This window comes from Chiloscyllium punctatum, chromosome 47 (genome assembly GCF_047496795.1).
Source record: "Chiloscyllium punctatum isolate Juve2018m chromosome 47, sChiPun1.3, whole genome shotgun sequence".
NCBI classification, from domain to species: Eukaryota; Metazoa; Chordata; class Chondrichthyes; order Orectolobiformes; family Hemiscylliidae; genus Chiloscyllium; species Chiloscyllium punctatum.
The window spans coordinates 3,151,901-3,167,444 of NC_092785.1; the positions used below are offsets into that span (position 1 = coordinate 3,151,901).

At 55.1% G+C, this 15,544-nt stretch overlaps 1 protein-coding gene across 1 annotated transcript in view; it reads left to right on the forward strand.

The window, feature by feature from the left end:
- Positions 1–340: 340 nt before the first annotated feature.
- LOC140468437 (uncharacterized) overlaps positions 341–15,544 on the forward strand; it is a 49,362-nt gene continuing 34,158 nt past the window's right edge. Inside the window, exons 1-4 of the mRNA XM_072564533.1 lie at positions 341–422; positions 7,682–7,816; positions 11,865–11,975; positions 14,290–14,391. Coding sequence (XP_072420634.1) covers positions 7,801–7,816; positions 11,865–11,975; positions 14,290–14,391 — 229 coding nt within the window. The 5' untranslated portion in view covers positions 341–422; positions 7,682–7,800. The remainder of the gene's footprint in view (positions 423–7,681; positions 7,817–11,864; positions 11,976–14,289; positions 14,392–15,544) is intronic.

Here is a 15,544-nt window from a genome sequence, read left to right on the forward strand (position 1 = left end):
CCCTCTCTCTCTCTCAGGGAGATATCTGTATACTGACTGGTGTCTCTCAGTCCCCTCTCTCTCTCTCAGGGAGATATCTGTACACTGACTGGTGTCTCTCAGTCCCCTCTCTCTCTCTCTCTCAGGGAGATATCTGTACACTGACTGGTGTCTCTCAGTCCCCTCTCTCTCTCTCAGGGAGATATCTGTACACTGACTGGTGTCTCTCAGTCTCCCACCAAACTCTCTCTCTCTCTCTCTGTGCTTGTGTGTGTCTCTCTCTCTCTCTCTCTGGGAGATAACTATCCACTGATCAATGCCTGTTTTTAATCTCTCTCTGAACTAATGTGTAATGTCGTGATTGTAATAACTGATTGTCCTTTCAGGATCAGTGTCCCTGACAGATTTGCCGTCTAATTTCAGCATCAATGTGATACCTACAGGTACAGTGTGTGTGTGATCTCTCAGACCAACCCAGTTAAGGGTTTGTGTAAGGCCAGTCTTTTACCCGGGATAGGAAAGGGAGAGTTAGTGCATTAACACACAAGATAGGTATCAGCCAGGGGTTCCTGCTCCTGATCACAGCCCAGTGATCCCTGGGTTGGAGAGAGAGGGGGGGAAATCAGCCAGGGTTCCTGCTCCTGATCACTGTCCAGTGATCCCTGGGTTGGAGAGAGAGAGAGAGAGATAGAGAGGGGAAATCAGCCAGGGTTCCTGCTCCTGATCACTGTCCAGTGATCCCTGGGTTGGAGAGAGAGGGGGGGAAATCAGCCAGGGTTCCTGCTCCTGATCCCTGCCCAGTGATCCCTGGGTTGGAGAGAGAGGGGGGGAAATCAGCCAGGGTTCCTGCTCCTGATCACTGTCCAGTGATCCCTGGGTTCGAGAGAGAGAGAGAGGGGGGAAATCAGCCAGGGTTCCTGCTCCTGATCACTGCCCAGTGATCCCTGGGTTAGAGAGAGAGAGGGGGGAAATCAGCCAGGGTTCCTGCTCCTGATCACTGCCCAGTGATCCCTGGGTTAGAGAGAGAGAGAGAGAGGGGAAATCAGCCAGGGTTCCTGCTCCTGATCACTGACCAGTGATCCCTGGGTTAGAGAGAGAGAGACGGGGGAAATCAGCCAGGGTTCCTGCTCCTGATCACTGTCCAGTGATCCCTGGGTTAGAGAGAGAGGGGGGAAATCAGCCAGGGTTCCTGCTCCTGATCACTGCCCAGTGATCCCTGGGTTAGAGAGAGAGAGACGGGGGAAATCAGCCAGGGTTCCTGCTCGTGATCACTGTCCAGTGATCCCTGGGTTAGAGAGAGAGAGGGGGGAAATCAGCCCGGGGTCCTGCTCCTGATCACAGCCCAGAGATCCCAGGGTTAGAGAGAGAGAGGGGAAATCAGCCAGGGTTCCTGCTCCTGATCACTGCCCAGTGATCCCTGGGTTAGAGAGAGAGGGGAAATCAGCCAGGGTTCCTGCTCCTGATCACTGCCCAGTGATCCCTGGGTTAGAGAGAGAGGGGAAATCAGCCAGGGATCCTGCTCCTGATCACGGCCCAGTGATCCCTGGGTTAGAGAGAGAGGGGGGAAATCAGCCAGGGTTCCTGCTCCTGATCACTGCCCAGTGATCCCTGGGTTAGAGAAAGAGGGGGGAAATCAGGCAGGGTTCCTGCTCCTGATCACTGCCCAGTGATCCCTGGGTTAGAGAGAGGGGGGAAATCAGCCAGGGTTCCTGCTCCTGATCACAGCCCAGAGATCCCTGGGTTAGAGACAGAGAGGGGGGAAATCAGCCAGGGTTCCTGCTCCTGATCACTACCCAGTGATCCCTGGGTTAGAGAGAGAGAGAGAGGGGAAATCAGCCAGGGTTCCTGCTCCTGATCACTGCCCAGTGATCCCTGGGTTAGAGAGAGAGATAGAGGGGGGAAATCAGCCAGGGTTCCTGCTCCTGATCACTGCCCAGTGATCCCTGGGTTAGAGAGAGAGGGGGGGGAAATCAGCCAGGGTTCCTGCTCCTGATCACTGCCCAGAGATCCCTGGGTTAGAGAGAGAGAGAGAGGGGGGAAATCAGCCAGGGTTCCTGCTCCTGATCACTGTCCAGTGATCCCTGGGTTAGAGAGAGAGAGAGAGAGAGAGAGAGAGGAGGAATCAGCCAGGGTTCCTGCTCCTGATCACTGCCCAGTGATCACTGGGTTAGAGAGAGAGAGGGGGGAAATCAGCCAGGGTTCCTGCTCCTGATCACTGTCCAGTGATCCCTGGGTTAGAGAGAGAGGGGGGGGAAATCAGCCAGGGTTCATGCTCCTGATCACTGCCCAGTAATCCCTGGGTTAGAGAGAGAGAGAGAGAGAGAGAGAGGGGAAATCAGCCAGGGTTCCTGCTCCTGATCACTGCCCAGTGATCCCTGGGTTAGAGAGAGAGAGAGGGGAAATCAGCCAGGGTTCCTGCTCCTGATCACTGCCCAGTGATCCCTGGGTTAGAGAGAAAGGGGGGAAATCAGCCAGGGTTCCTGCTCCTGATCACTGCCCAGTGATCACTGGGTTAGAGAGAGAGAGGGGGGAAATCAGCCAGGGTTCCTGCTCCTGATCACTGCCCAGTGATCACTGGGTTAGAGAGAGAGAGGGGGGAAGTCAGCCAGGGTTCCTGCTCCTGATCACTGCCCAATGATCCCTGGGTTAGAGAGAGAGAGAGAGAGAGGGGAAATCAGCCAGGGTTCCTGCTCCTGATCACTGTCCAGTGATCCCTGGGTTAGAGAGAGAGAGGGGGGAAATCAGCCAAGGTTCGTGCTCCTGATCACTGCGCAGTGATCCCTGGGTTAGAGAGAGAGAGGGGAAATCAGCCAGGGTTCCTGCTCCTGATCACTGACCAGTGATCCCTGGGTTAGAGAGAGAGAGGGGGGAAATCAGCCAGGGTTCCTGCTCCTGATCACTGCCCAGTGATCCCTGGGTTAGAGAGAGAGAGGGGGGAAATCAGCCAGGGTTCCTGCTCCTGATCACGGCCCAGTGATCCCTGGGTTAGAGAGAGAGAGGGGAAATCAGCCAGGGTTCCTGCTCCTGATCACGGCCCAGTGATCCCTGGGTTAGAGAGAGAGAGGGGAAATCAGCCAGGGTTCCTGCTCCTGATCACTGCCCAGTGATCCCTGGGTTAGAGAGAGAGAGAGAGGGGAAATCAGCCAGGGTTCCTGCTCCTGATCACTGCCCAGTGATCCCTGGGTTAGAGAGAGAGAGAGAAGGGAAATCAGCCAGGGTTCCTGCTCCTGATCACTGTCCAGTGATCCCTGGGTTAGAGAGAGAGGGGGAGGGGAAATCAGCCAGGGTTCCTGCTCCTGATCACTGCCCAGTGATCCCTGGGTTAGAGAAAGAGAGAGAAGGGAAATCAGCCAGGGTTCCTGCTCCTGATCACTGTCCAGTGATCCCTGGGTTAGAGAGAGAGGGGGAGGGGAAATCAGCCAGGGTTCCTGCTCCTGATCACTGCCCAGTGATCCCTGGGTTAGAGAGAGAGAGGGGAAATCAGCCAGGGGTTCCTGCTCCTGATCACAGCCCAGTGATCCCTGGATTGGAGAGAGAGGGGGGGGGAAATCAGCCAGGGTTCCTGCTCCTGATCACTGTCCAGTGATCCCTGGGTTGGAGAGAGAGAGAGGGGAAATCAGCCAGGGTTCCTGCTCCTGATCACTGTCCAGTGATCCCTGGTTTGGAGAGAGAGGGGGGGAAATCAGCCAGGGTTCCTGCTCCTGATCCCTGCCCAGTGATCCCTGGTTTGGAGAGAGAGGGGGGGAAATCAGCCAGGGTTCCTGCTCCTGATCCCTGCCCAGTGATCCCTGGTTTGGAGAGAGAGGGGGGGAAATCAGCCAGGGTTCCTGCTCCTGATCACTGTCCAGTGATCCCTGGGTTAGAGAGAGAGAGGGGGGAAATCAGCCAGGGTTCCTGCTCCTGATCACTGCCCAGTGATCCCTGGTTTAGAGAGAGAGAGGAGGGAAATCAGCCAGGGTTCCTGCTCCTGATCACTGCCCAGTGATCCCTGGGTTAGAGAGAGAGAGAGAGAGGGGAAATCAGCCAGGGTTCCTGCTCCTGATCACTGACCAGTGATCCCTGGGTTAGAGAGAGAGACGGGGGAAATCAGCCAGGGTTCCTGCTCCTGATCACTGTCCAGTGATCCCTGGGTTAGAGAGAGAGAGGGGGGAAATCAGCCCGGGGTCCTGCTCCTGATCACAGCCCAGAGATCCCAGGGTTAGAGAGAGAGAGGGGAAATCAGCCAGGGTTCCTGCTCGTGATCACTGCCCAGTGATCCCTGGGTTAGAGAGAGAGGGGAAATCAGCCAGGGTTCCTGCTCCTGATCACTGCCCAGTGATCCCTGGGTTAGAGAGAGAGGGGAAATCAGCCAGGGTTCCTGCTCCTGATCACGGCCCAGTGATCCCTGGGTTAGAGAGAGAGGGGGGAAATCAGCCAGGGTTCCTGCTCCTGATCACTGCCCAGTGATCCCTGGGTTAGAGAGAGAGAGGGGGAAATCAGCCAGGGTTCCTGCTCCTGATCACAGCCCAGAGATCCCTGGGTTAGAGACAGAGAGGGGGGAAATCAGCCAGGGTTCCTGCTCCTGATCACTGCCCAGTGATCCCTGGGTTAGAGAGAGAGAGAGAGGGGAAATCAGCCAGGGTTCCTGCTCCTGATCACTGCCCAGTGATCCCTGGGTTAGAGAGAGAGATAGAGGGGGGAAATCAGCCAGGGTTCCTGCTCCTGATCACTGCCCAGAGATCCCTGGGTTAGAGAGAGAGAGAGGGGGGGGAAATCAGCCAGGGTTCCTGCTCCTGATCACTGCCCAGTGATCCCTGGGTTAGAGAGAGAGAGAGAGAGAGGAGAAATCAGCCAGGGTTCCTGCTCCTGATCACTGCCCAGTGATCACTGGGTTAGAGAGAGAGGGGGGGGAAATCAGCCAGGGTTCCTGCTCTTGATCACTGTCCAGTGATCCCTGGGTTAGAGAGAGAGGGGGGGGAAATCAGCCAGGGTTCGTGCTCCTGATCACTGCCCAGTGATCCCTGGGTTAGAGAGAGAGAGAGAGAGAGAGAGAGAGAGGGGAAATCAGCCAGGGTTCCTGCTCCTGATCACTGTCCAGTGATCCCTGGGTTAGAGAGAGAGAGAGAGAGAGAGAGAGAGGAGGAATCAGCCAGGGTTCCTGCTCCTGATCACTGCCCAGTGATCACTGGGTTAGAGAGAGAGAGGGGGGAAATCAGCCAGGGTTCCTGCTCCTGATCACTGTCCAGTGATCCCTGGGTTAGAGAGAGAGGGGGGGGAAATCAGCCAGGGTTCGTGCTCCTGATCACTGCCCAGTGATCCCTGGGTTAGAGAGAGAGAGAGAGAGAGAGAGGGGAAATCAGCCAGGGTTCCTGCTCCTGATCACTGCCCAGTGATCCCTGGGTTAGAGAGAGAGGGGGGAAATCAGCCAGGGTTCCTGCTCCTGATCACTGCCCAGTGATCCCTGGGTTAGAGAGAAAGGGGGGAAATCAGCCAGGGTTCCTGCTCCTGATCACTGCCCAGTGATCACTGGGTTAGAGAGAGAGAGGGGGGAAATCAGCCAGGGTTCCTGCTCCTGATCACTGCCCAGTGATCACTGGGTTAGAGAGAGAGAGGGGGGAAGTCAGCCAGGGTTGCTGCTCCTGATCACTGCCCAGTGATCCCTGGGTTAGAGAGAGAGAGAGAGAGGGGAAATCAGCCAGGGTTCCTGCTCCTGATCACTGTCCAGTGATCCCTGGGTTAGAGAGAGAGAGGGGGGAAATCAGCCAGGGTTCCTGCTCCTGATCACTGCGCAGTGATCCCTGGGTTAGAGAGAGAGAGGGGAAATCAGCCAGGGTTCCTGCTCCTGATCACTGACCAGTGATCCCTGGGTTAGAGAGAGAGAGGGGGGAAATCAGCCAGGGTTCCTGCTCCTGATCACTGCCCAGTGATCCCTGGGTTAGAGAGAAAGGGGGGAAATCAGCCAGGGTTCCTGCTCCTGATCACTGCCCAGTGATCACTGGGTTAGAGAGAGAGAGGGGGGAAATCAGCCAGGGTTCCTGCTCCTGATCACTGCCCAGTGATCACTGGGTTAGAGAGAGAGAGGGGGGAAGTCAGCCAGGGTTGCTGCTCCTGATCACTGCCCAGTGATCCCTGGGTTAGAGAGAGAGAGAGAGAGGGGAAATCAGCCAGGGTTCCTGCTCCTGATCACTGTCCAGTGATCCCTGGGTTAGAGAGAGAGAGGGGGGAAATCAGCCAGGGTTCCTGCTCCTGATCACTGCGCAGTGATCCCTGGGTTAGAGAGAGAGAGGGGAAATCAGCCAGGGTTCCTGCTCCTGATCACTGACCAGTGATCCCTGGGTTAGAGACAGAGAGGGGGGAAATCAGCCAGGGTTCCTGCTCCTGATCACTGCCCAGTGATCCCTGGGTTAGAGAGAGAGAGAGAGAGGGGGGAAATCAGCCAGGGTTCCTGCTCCTGATCACTGCCCAGTGATCCCTGGGTTAGAGAGAGAGAGGGGGGAAATCAGCCAGGGTTCCTGCTCCTGATCACGGCCCAGTGATCCCTGGGTTAGAGAGAGAGAGGGGAAATCAGCCAGGGTTCCTGCTCCTGATCACTGCCCAGTGATCCCTGGGTTAGAGAGAGAGAGAGAGGGGAAATCAGCCAGGGTTCCTGCTCCTGATCACTGCCCAGTGATCCCTGGGTTAGAGAGAGAGAGAGAAGGGGAAATCAGCCAGGGTTCCTGCTCCTGATCACTGCCCAGTGATCCCTGGGTTAGAGAGAGAGAGAGAGGGGAAATCAGCCAGGGTTCCTGCTCCTGATCACTGCCCAGTGATCCCTGGGTTAGAGAGAGAGAGAGAGAGAGGAGAAATCAGCCAGGGTTCCTGCTCCTGATCACTGCCCAGTGATCACTGGGTTAGAGAGAGAGAGAGAGGGGAAATCAGCCAGGGTTCCTGCTCCTGATCACTGTCCAGTGATCCCTGGGTTAGAGAGAGAGGGGGGGGAAATCAGCCAGGGTTCGTGCTCCTGATCACTGCCCAGTGATCCCTGGGTTAGAGAGAGAGAGAGAGAGAGAGAGAGAGGGGAAATCAGCCAGGGTTCCTGCTCCTGATCACTGCCCAGTGATCCCTGTGTTAGAGAGAGAGAGAGAGAGAGGAGAAATCAGCCAGGGTTCCTGCTCCTGATCACTGCCCAGTGATCACTGGGTTAGAGAGAGAGAGGGGGGAAATCAGCCAGGGTTCCTGCTCCTGATCACTGTCCAGTGATCCCTGGGTTAGAGAGAGAGGGGGGGGAAATCAGCCAGGGTTCGTGCTCCTGATCACTGCCCAGTGATCCCTGGGTTAGAGCGAGAGAGAGAGAGAGAGGGGAAATCAGCCAGGGTTCCTGCTCCTGATCACTGTCCAGTGATCCCTGGGTTAGAGAGAGAGAGAGAGGGGAAATCAGCCAGGGTTCCTGCTCCTGATCACTGCCCAGTGATCCCTGGGTTAGAGAGAGAGAGAGGGGGGAAAATCAGCCAGGGTTCCTGCTCCTTCCGGTGTGGTGATGCTTTTGCTGTCGACCAGCTGGCCGTTATGCTGTGAGCTGGTGTGTGTCTGTGGAGGGCGTGAAGGTGGAGGAGGGGAGTGGAGGAGGGGCTGTGCACTTGCTGCGTTGGGGAGATGCGGGTACGGTGTGCCAGGGTGGACCCTCTGATGCTGACCTCCCCCCTCCTCTCTCTCTCTCTCTCTCTCTGTCCCGATTCCCTTCTAGAGTCCGCAGGCACCGACGGGTTCCCTCATCGCGGTGAGAACCTCTTGCTACTGGTCATCGCTCTGCTCGTCCTTCTGCTGGTCACTCTGTCCGTCCTGTTTGCGGTCAGCTCCTACAAGATGAGGCGCAGGATGGGTGTGTTATCGGTCTTGCCTAACCTTCCCATTCGCCACCCCCCCCCTCCACCCCCCACCTTTCCGCGCATCGGCGATAGAGCTGACCCCACAACGCCCGCGACGCGCCAACCTCCAGTCCTGCAGCGTCACTGGCACGTGTGTGCGTCCGTGAGCAGCAACCAACGATGCCGTTAACCCAAGGCCACCCGCCTTCGTCGTGATAAAGTGAAAGTTGACCGCCCCTTTCCCCGTCCCGGGAACAGCAGGAGGGGAGCACATCGCCCGATAATCTGCAAAAGGGAGTGCGCCGGGTGAATTTGAGCGCAGAACGCAGGGTCAAAGGCCGGTTACTCCGCAGCGCGAAGGAATAGAGGGATTCTTGGGGAGTCCACCTCATCGATCTCTCAAAGTTACCACCCAAGTTGATTGGATTGTTAAGGAGCTGTCTTGGTTTTCATGAGCGGGTGGGGGGTTGAGCCCAATATACTAAACGTGCCCTAACCAATGTCCTGTCCAGATGTGAACAGACTGGAATTGTACACAATATTCCAACAGTGCCCTAACCAATGTCCTGTCCAGATGTGAACAGACTAGAATTGTACACAATATTCCAACAGTGCCCTAACCAATGTCCTGTCCAGATGTGAACAGACTAGAATTGTACACAATATCCCAACAGTGGCCTAACCAATGTCCTGTCCAGATGTGAACAGACTAGAATTGTACACAATATCCCAACAGTGACCTAACCAATGTCCTGTCCAGATGTGAACAGACTAGAATTGTACACAATATTCCAACAGTGCCCTAACCAATGTCCTGTCCAGATGTGAACAGACTAGAATTGTACACAATATCCCAACAGTGGCCTAACCAATGTCCTGTCCAGATGTGAACAGACTAGAATTGTACACAATATCCCAACAGTGGCCTAACCAATGTCCTGTCCAGATGTGAACAGACCAGAATTGTACACAATATTCCAACAGTGGCCTAACCAATATCCTGTCCAGATGTGAACAGACTAGAATTGTACACAATATTCCAACAGTGGCCTAACCAATGTCCTGTCCAGATGTGAACAGACTGGAATTGTACACAATATTCCAACAGTGACCTAACCAATGTCCTGTCCAGATGTGAACAGACTGGAATTGTACACAATATTCCAACAGTGCCCTAACCAATATCCTGTCCAGATGTGAACAGACTAGAATTGTACACAATATTCCAACAGTGGCCTAACCAATGTCCTGTACAGCTGCAACATGACCTCCCAACTCCTGTACTCAATACTCTGACCAATAAAGGAAAGCATACCAAACGCTGCCTTCACTATCCTATCGACCTGTGACTCCACTTTCAAGGAGCTATGAACCTGCACTCCAAGGTCTCTTTGTTCAGCAACACTCCCTAGGACCTTACCATTAAGTGTATAAGTCCTGCTAAGATTTGCTTTCCCAAAATGCAGCACCTCACATTTATCTGAATTAAACTCCATCTGCCACTTCTCAGCCCATTGGCCCATCTGGTCCAGATCCTGTTGTAATCTGAGGGAACCCTCTTCGCTGTCCACTACACCCTCCAATTTTGGTGTCATCTGCAAATTTACTAACTGTACCTCTTATGCTCACATCCAAATCATTTATATAAATGATGAAAAGCAGTGGATCTAGCACTGATTCCTATCGGAAAGATGTTGTGAAACTTGAAAGGGTTCAGAAAAGATTTACAAGGATGTTGCCAGGGTTGGAGGATCTGAGCTACAGGGAGAGGCTGAACAGGCTGGGACTGTTTTCCCTGGAGCGTCGGAGGCTGAGGGGTGACCTTATAGAGGCTTATAAAATCATGAGGGACATGGATAGGATAAATAGACAAAGTCTTTTCCCCTTGGGGTGGGGGAGTCCAGAACTAGAGGGGCATAGGTTTAGGGTGAGAGGGGAGAGGGACCCACGGGGCAACTTTTTCACCCAGAGGGTGGTACGTGTCTGGAATGAGCTGCCAGAGGAAGTGGTGGGAGCTGGTACAATGACAGCATTGAAAAGGTGGATGGGGACATGAATAGGAAGGGTTTAGAGGGAGATGGGCCAAGTGCTGGCAAATGGGACTAGATGAGGTTAGGGTATCTGGGACAGCATGGACGGGTTGGACCGAAGGGCCTGTTTCCGTGCTGTACATCTCTCTGACTCTAAATGGGACTAGATTAGGTTAGGATATCTAGGTCAGAATGGATGGGTTGGGCCGAAGAGCCTGTTTCCGTGCTGTCCATCTCTACGTCTCAATGTCTGAACATGAACATGACACCCAACTGCTATACTCAATACTCTGACCAATAAGGGCCCGTGCAGCGTCACTATCCTGTGTCCCAAAGATTCCACTGTCAAGGAACAACGAAGCTGTGCCCCGAATGAGTCGAGTGAGCACCCAGACCATCAGCCGCGGCCAAATTCCGAGGGAAAGTCTTTATTTATACATGAGCTCCTTTGGCTAGCTCCTGTAGACCTATCAAAAAACGCCAGTGAAGCTGAATTCTTCTGTCTCGAAGATTTATCTTAACCTCGTTTATAGGACCTGTGACCCAAAGGATTTGAATGGAAAGCTTCCAACCGAGAGTCCGTTTCCCGTTAATAAAATCTGATTCTTTGTCCAAGGCCTGTAGGTATTTGTGACAGTATACCTCACACATTCAGAGGTGAAATAGTCTCTCTCTCTCTCTCTCTCTAAATCTCCCTCTGCCTAACCATTGGCACCTTCTGTCGTTTCCCCAAATCACTTCTTACAGCAGGTACGGTGTTGGAACCTTGATCTGATTGTGTTTCTCTTTGTCATCTATGAGATGGACCATTTGGAAATGTGACCGAGCAGACAGAGGCCATTCTGCACATCGGGTCTGTGTTGCCCCTCCCAAAAGCATCCCACCTGGATTCACTCTCACTCTATCCTGTAACTAGGGTTTTACCATCATGGCCAATCCCACCCTAACCTGGACATCCCTGGGCATTGTGGGACAATTTCCCACGGTCAATCCCACCCTAACCACCACATCCCTGGGCATTGTGGGACAATTTCCCATGGCCCAATCCCACCCTAACCTGGACATCCCTGGGCATTGTGGGACAATTTCCCACGGTCAATCCCACCCTAACCACCACATCCCTGGGCATTGTGGGACAATTTCCCATGGCCCAATCCCACCCTAACCTGGACATCCCTGGGCATTGTGGGACAATTTCCCACGGTCAATCCCACCCTAACCACCACATCCCTGGGCATTGTGGGACAATTTCCCATGGCCCAATCCCACCCTAACCTGGACATCCCTGGGCACTATGGGACAATTTCCCATGGCCAATCCCACCCTAACCTGCACATCCTGGGCACTATGGTACAATTTCCCATGGTCAATCCACCCTAACCTCCACATCCCTGGGCACTATGGGACAATTCCCCATGGCCAATGCACCCTAACCTGCCCATCCCTGGACACTATGGGACAATTTCCCATGGCCAATCCACCCTAACCTACACATCTTTGGACTGTGGGAGGAAACCCACACAGACCTGGGGGGGTGGGGGGGGGAGGTGAAGAATGTGCAAACTCCACACAGTCACCCCCCCTGGAGGGTGGGATCGAACCCGGGTCCCTGGCGCTGGGAGGCAGCGGTGCTAACCACTGAGACACCATGCCACCCCAACAGACTGGTATGTGCTGAAACACCCCTTAGAGCAAGGGGAAGTCTTAACCCATTTTACAACCCCTCAAGAGCAGTCAGTTACAGCCTAACTCCAGAACGAGGGGGTTACAGTGTGAGGATAACCCTCAGGTTTATTGGGGTTGTGTATTGGGGAGAACGTGAGGCATGATAGTGTTGAAGAGCCAAACGGCTCACGCCTGCTCCCAACTCCTCCGTAAAGGTCATTGCCGATGGGCGATGGTGATCGTGCCCCATTGGCGTTCTGCGCAGACGGCGTTCGGCTGGGGAGAGGGGACGGGGAAGGTGAGGGGTTGGAACTTTTCCCTTGGGAATGCCATTGTCTTTAATGCCCACTCAATTCTCTGATTCCAGTGATGCAGCTCAGCCAGGCCAGTCACAGTGACAGAGACGTCGAGGGAAACGATTACAGGGAAATGACGAACGCATCAGGTCTGAACCACGCCAAGCTTCCTGCACTGACTGGTACGCGCTGAAACAGCCTTTAGATCATGGGCCATTTTTACAGCCCCTCTGAGAGCAGTCAACTCAAGCTCAACTCCAGAACCACAGGTTACAGTCTGAGGATAACCTTCAGGTTTATAAAATCACCAGGGGACATGGATAGGGTAAATAGACAAAGTCTTTTCCCCCTGGGGGTGGGGGAGTCCAGAACTAGAGGGGCATAGGTTTAGGGTGAGAGGGGAAAGGGACCCACGGGGCAACTCTTTCACCCAGAGGGTGGTACGTGTATGGAATGAGCTGCCAGAGGAAGTGGTGGGGGCTGGTACAATGACAGCATTGAAAAGGTGGATGGGGACATGAATAGGAAGGGTTTAGAGGGAGATAGGCCAAGTGCTGGCAAATGGGACTAGATTAGGTTAGGATATCTGGGTCAGCATGGACGGGTTGGGCCGAAGGGTCTGTTTCTGTGCTGTACATCTCTCTGACTCTAAATCGGGACTAGATTGGGTTAGGATATCTGGGATAGCATGGGCCGAAGGGTCTGTTTGCATGCGATATATCTCTATGACTCTCGGGCGGGGGGGGGGGGGAAGAAGGTGCAAACGCCCCAGAGACAGTTGCCCCCTGAGGGTGGGATCGAACCCGGGTCCCTACCACTGTGAGTCAGCACCATGCTCCTGAACTTTGGCCCAGAGAAGGAACTGGAAAGCATTTCCAAGCCGGGATCGTGAGAGCATCGCGTTGTCGGAGAGTATTCCATAACACTCCGGACTCGTGCGTTGTAGGTGGTGGACAGGCCTTTGGGTGTCAGGGGGGTGCTTTATTCAACTGGTATGTGGGACGGGATGCTGACCTTGGTGGGAAAGGTTGGACAGTGTCCTCTCATTTGAATGTCCCTCGTTAAGCCTGACATCAGAAAATGACCGAGAACAGATTGGCCACTCGTATCTTTTTGACAGCACTCTGTCAGTCAGTACCGGAATTAACTTCACTTCCCAACTCTTTGCCGATGACCCCCCAACCCCCCAACCCCGCCACCTGTTTTGCCCGGTAAATATTTATCTGCTTTCCTTTGAGTGTTGTGACTAAGTCCACCCCCATTGCAGGATCACGGAAGTGGTTTCCAGGTCGCGACAAGTTGGTCAAGAGACAATCTTTCTTCATCGCGGTAGGCGATAGGCCTGGAATCCACTGGTCATCGGCGCTCCGATCACCAGCGGCTACTGCTGCTCCTCGGCTCAAACCGACCACGTCCACATTTTGGCTGCCTTTGTCAGATCACTGCACAGGCCTCAGCCGCATTGCAAGGAAATGACCACATGGTCTCCCTGTCCCCATTGACGGTCAGCACTGACCCTCCGACAGGGCCCACTCCCTCAGCACTGACCCTCCGACAGGGCCCACTCCCTCAGCACTGACCCTCCGACAGGGCCCACTCCCTCAGCACTGACTCCCCGACAGGGCCCACTCCCTCAGCGCTGACCCTCCGACAGGGCCCACTCCCTCAGCACTGACCCTCCGACAGGGCCCACTCCCTCAGCACTGACCCTCCGACAGTGCCCACTCCCTCAGCACTGACCCTCCGACAGTGCCCACTCCCTCAGCACTGACCCTCCGACAGTGCCCACTCCCTCAGCACTGACCCTCCGACAGTGCCCACTCCCTCAGTGCTGACCCTCCGACAGGGCCCACTCCCTCAGCACTGACCCTCCGACAGTGCCCACTCCCTCAGAACTGACCCTCCGACAGTGCCCACTCCCTCAGCACTGACCCTTCGACAGTGCCCACTCCCTCAGCACTGACCCTCCGACAGTGCCCACTCCCTCAGCACTGACCGTCCGACAGTGCCCACTCCCTCAGCACTGACCCTCCGACAGTGCCCACTCCCTCAGCACTGACCATCCGACAGTGCCCACTCCCTCAGCACCGACCCTCCGACAGTGCCCACTCCCTCAGCACTGACCCTCCGACAGTGCCCTCTCCCTCAGCATTGACCCTCCGACAGGGCCCACTCCCTCAGCACTGACCCTCCGACAGAGCCCACTCCCTCAGCACTGACCCTCCGACAGTGCCCACTCCCTCAGCACTGACCCTCCGACAGTGCCCACTCCCTCAGCACTGACCCTACGACAGTGCCCACTCCCTCAGCACTGACCCTCCGACAGTGCCCACTCCCTCAGCACTGACCCTCCGACAGTGCCTGCTCCCTCAGCGTTGCCCCTCCTGCACTTGTTCTACCTGTTTGATGTTGGAGAGGGTCCAACATCTGGCTCCGACTGTGAATGATCCCGTTGGGCACGTTAACCATCTCTCGTGTGCCCACTTTCTCTTGCAGTCCCAGTCCGGTCTGCAGGTGAGGCCGACTCTCCGGACGAAGACTACGAAGACTATAACAGTTTTGCGCCCCATCCCGCCCTCCAGTTTTCCACATTTCAGTGTAAGTTCGGAGCAGTGGGGAGGTGCTGGGCCGGGGGCTGGGAGAGTGGGGGTGGGGGGACCAGCGGGGGGAACGGGTTGGAGGAGCTGGACGTCAGGAAAAAGGTGGAGGGGGGGGCGTTGTACCGGAATGGGAGGGTGGTCTCCCGATGCCCGGTGGAAGGGCTGGGTTCTGAGTGAACTGGGGGGGGGGGCAGCGGGTCACCCCTCTGGGCAGGGCAGGGGTCCCTCACTCTCTCTGAGACACAGCGGCCACACCAGTCCGTGAGCGGTTTGGTGGACGGGCTGTCCCCGCTGTCTTGCCATTCGGCAGAGTTTTGGCGCGGAGGCGCCATGAGATTTTTCCGCGCCCTCAGGGTTTTGCTCTCCGTTTGCCCGCGCGCCTTCCCCTTCCCCCCTCCTACGCCAGATCTCCCTGACCCTAGAGCCGGACAGTCATAAAGATTTACAGCACCAAAACAGGCCCTTCGGCCCAACCCGTCCATGCTGACCCAGATATCCTAACCTAATCTAGTCCCCATTTGCCAGCACTTGGCCCATCTCCCTCTAAACCCTTCCTATTCATGTCCCCATCCACCTTTTCAATGCTGTCATTGTACCAGCTCCCACCACTTCCTCTGGCAGCTCATTCCATACACATACCACCCTCTGGGTGAAAGAGTTGCCCCGTGGGTCCCTTTCCCCTCTCACCCTAAACCTATGCCCCTCTAGTTCTGGACTCCCCCACCTCAAGGGGAAAAGACTTTGTCTATTTACCCTATCCATGTCCCTCATGATTTTATAAACCTCTATAAGGTCACCCCTCAGCCTCCGACGCTCCAGGGAAAACAGCTCCAGCCTGTTCAGCCTCTCCCTGTAGCTCAGACCCTCCAACCCTGGCAACATCCTTGTAAATCTTTTCTGAACCTTTTCAAGTTCCACAACATCTTTCCGATAGGAAGGAGACCAGAATTGTACACAATATTCCAACAGTGGCCTAACCAATGTCCTGTACAGCCGCAACATGACCTCCCAACTCCTGTACTCAATACTCTGACCAATAAAGGAAAGCATACCAAACGCTGCCTTCACTATCCTATCGACCTGCGACCCCACTTTCAAGGAGCTATGAACCTGCACTCCAAGGTCTCTTTGTTCAGCAACACTCCCTCGGA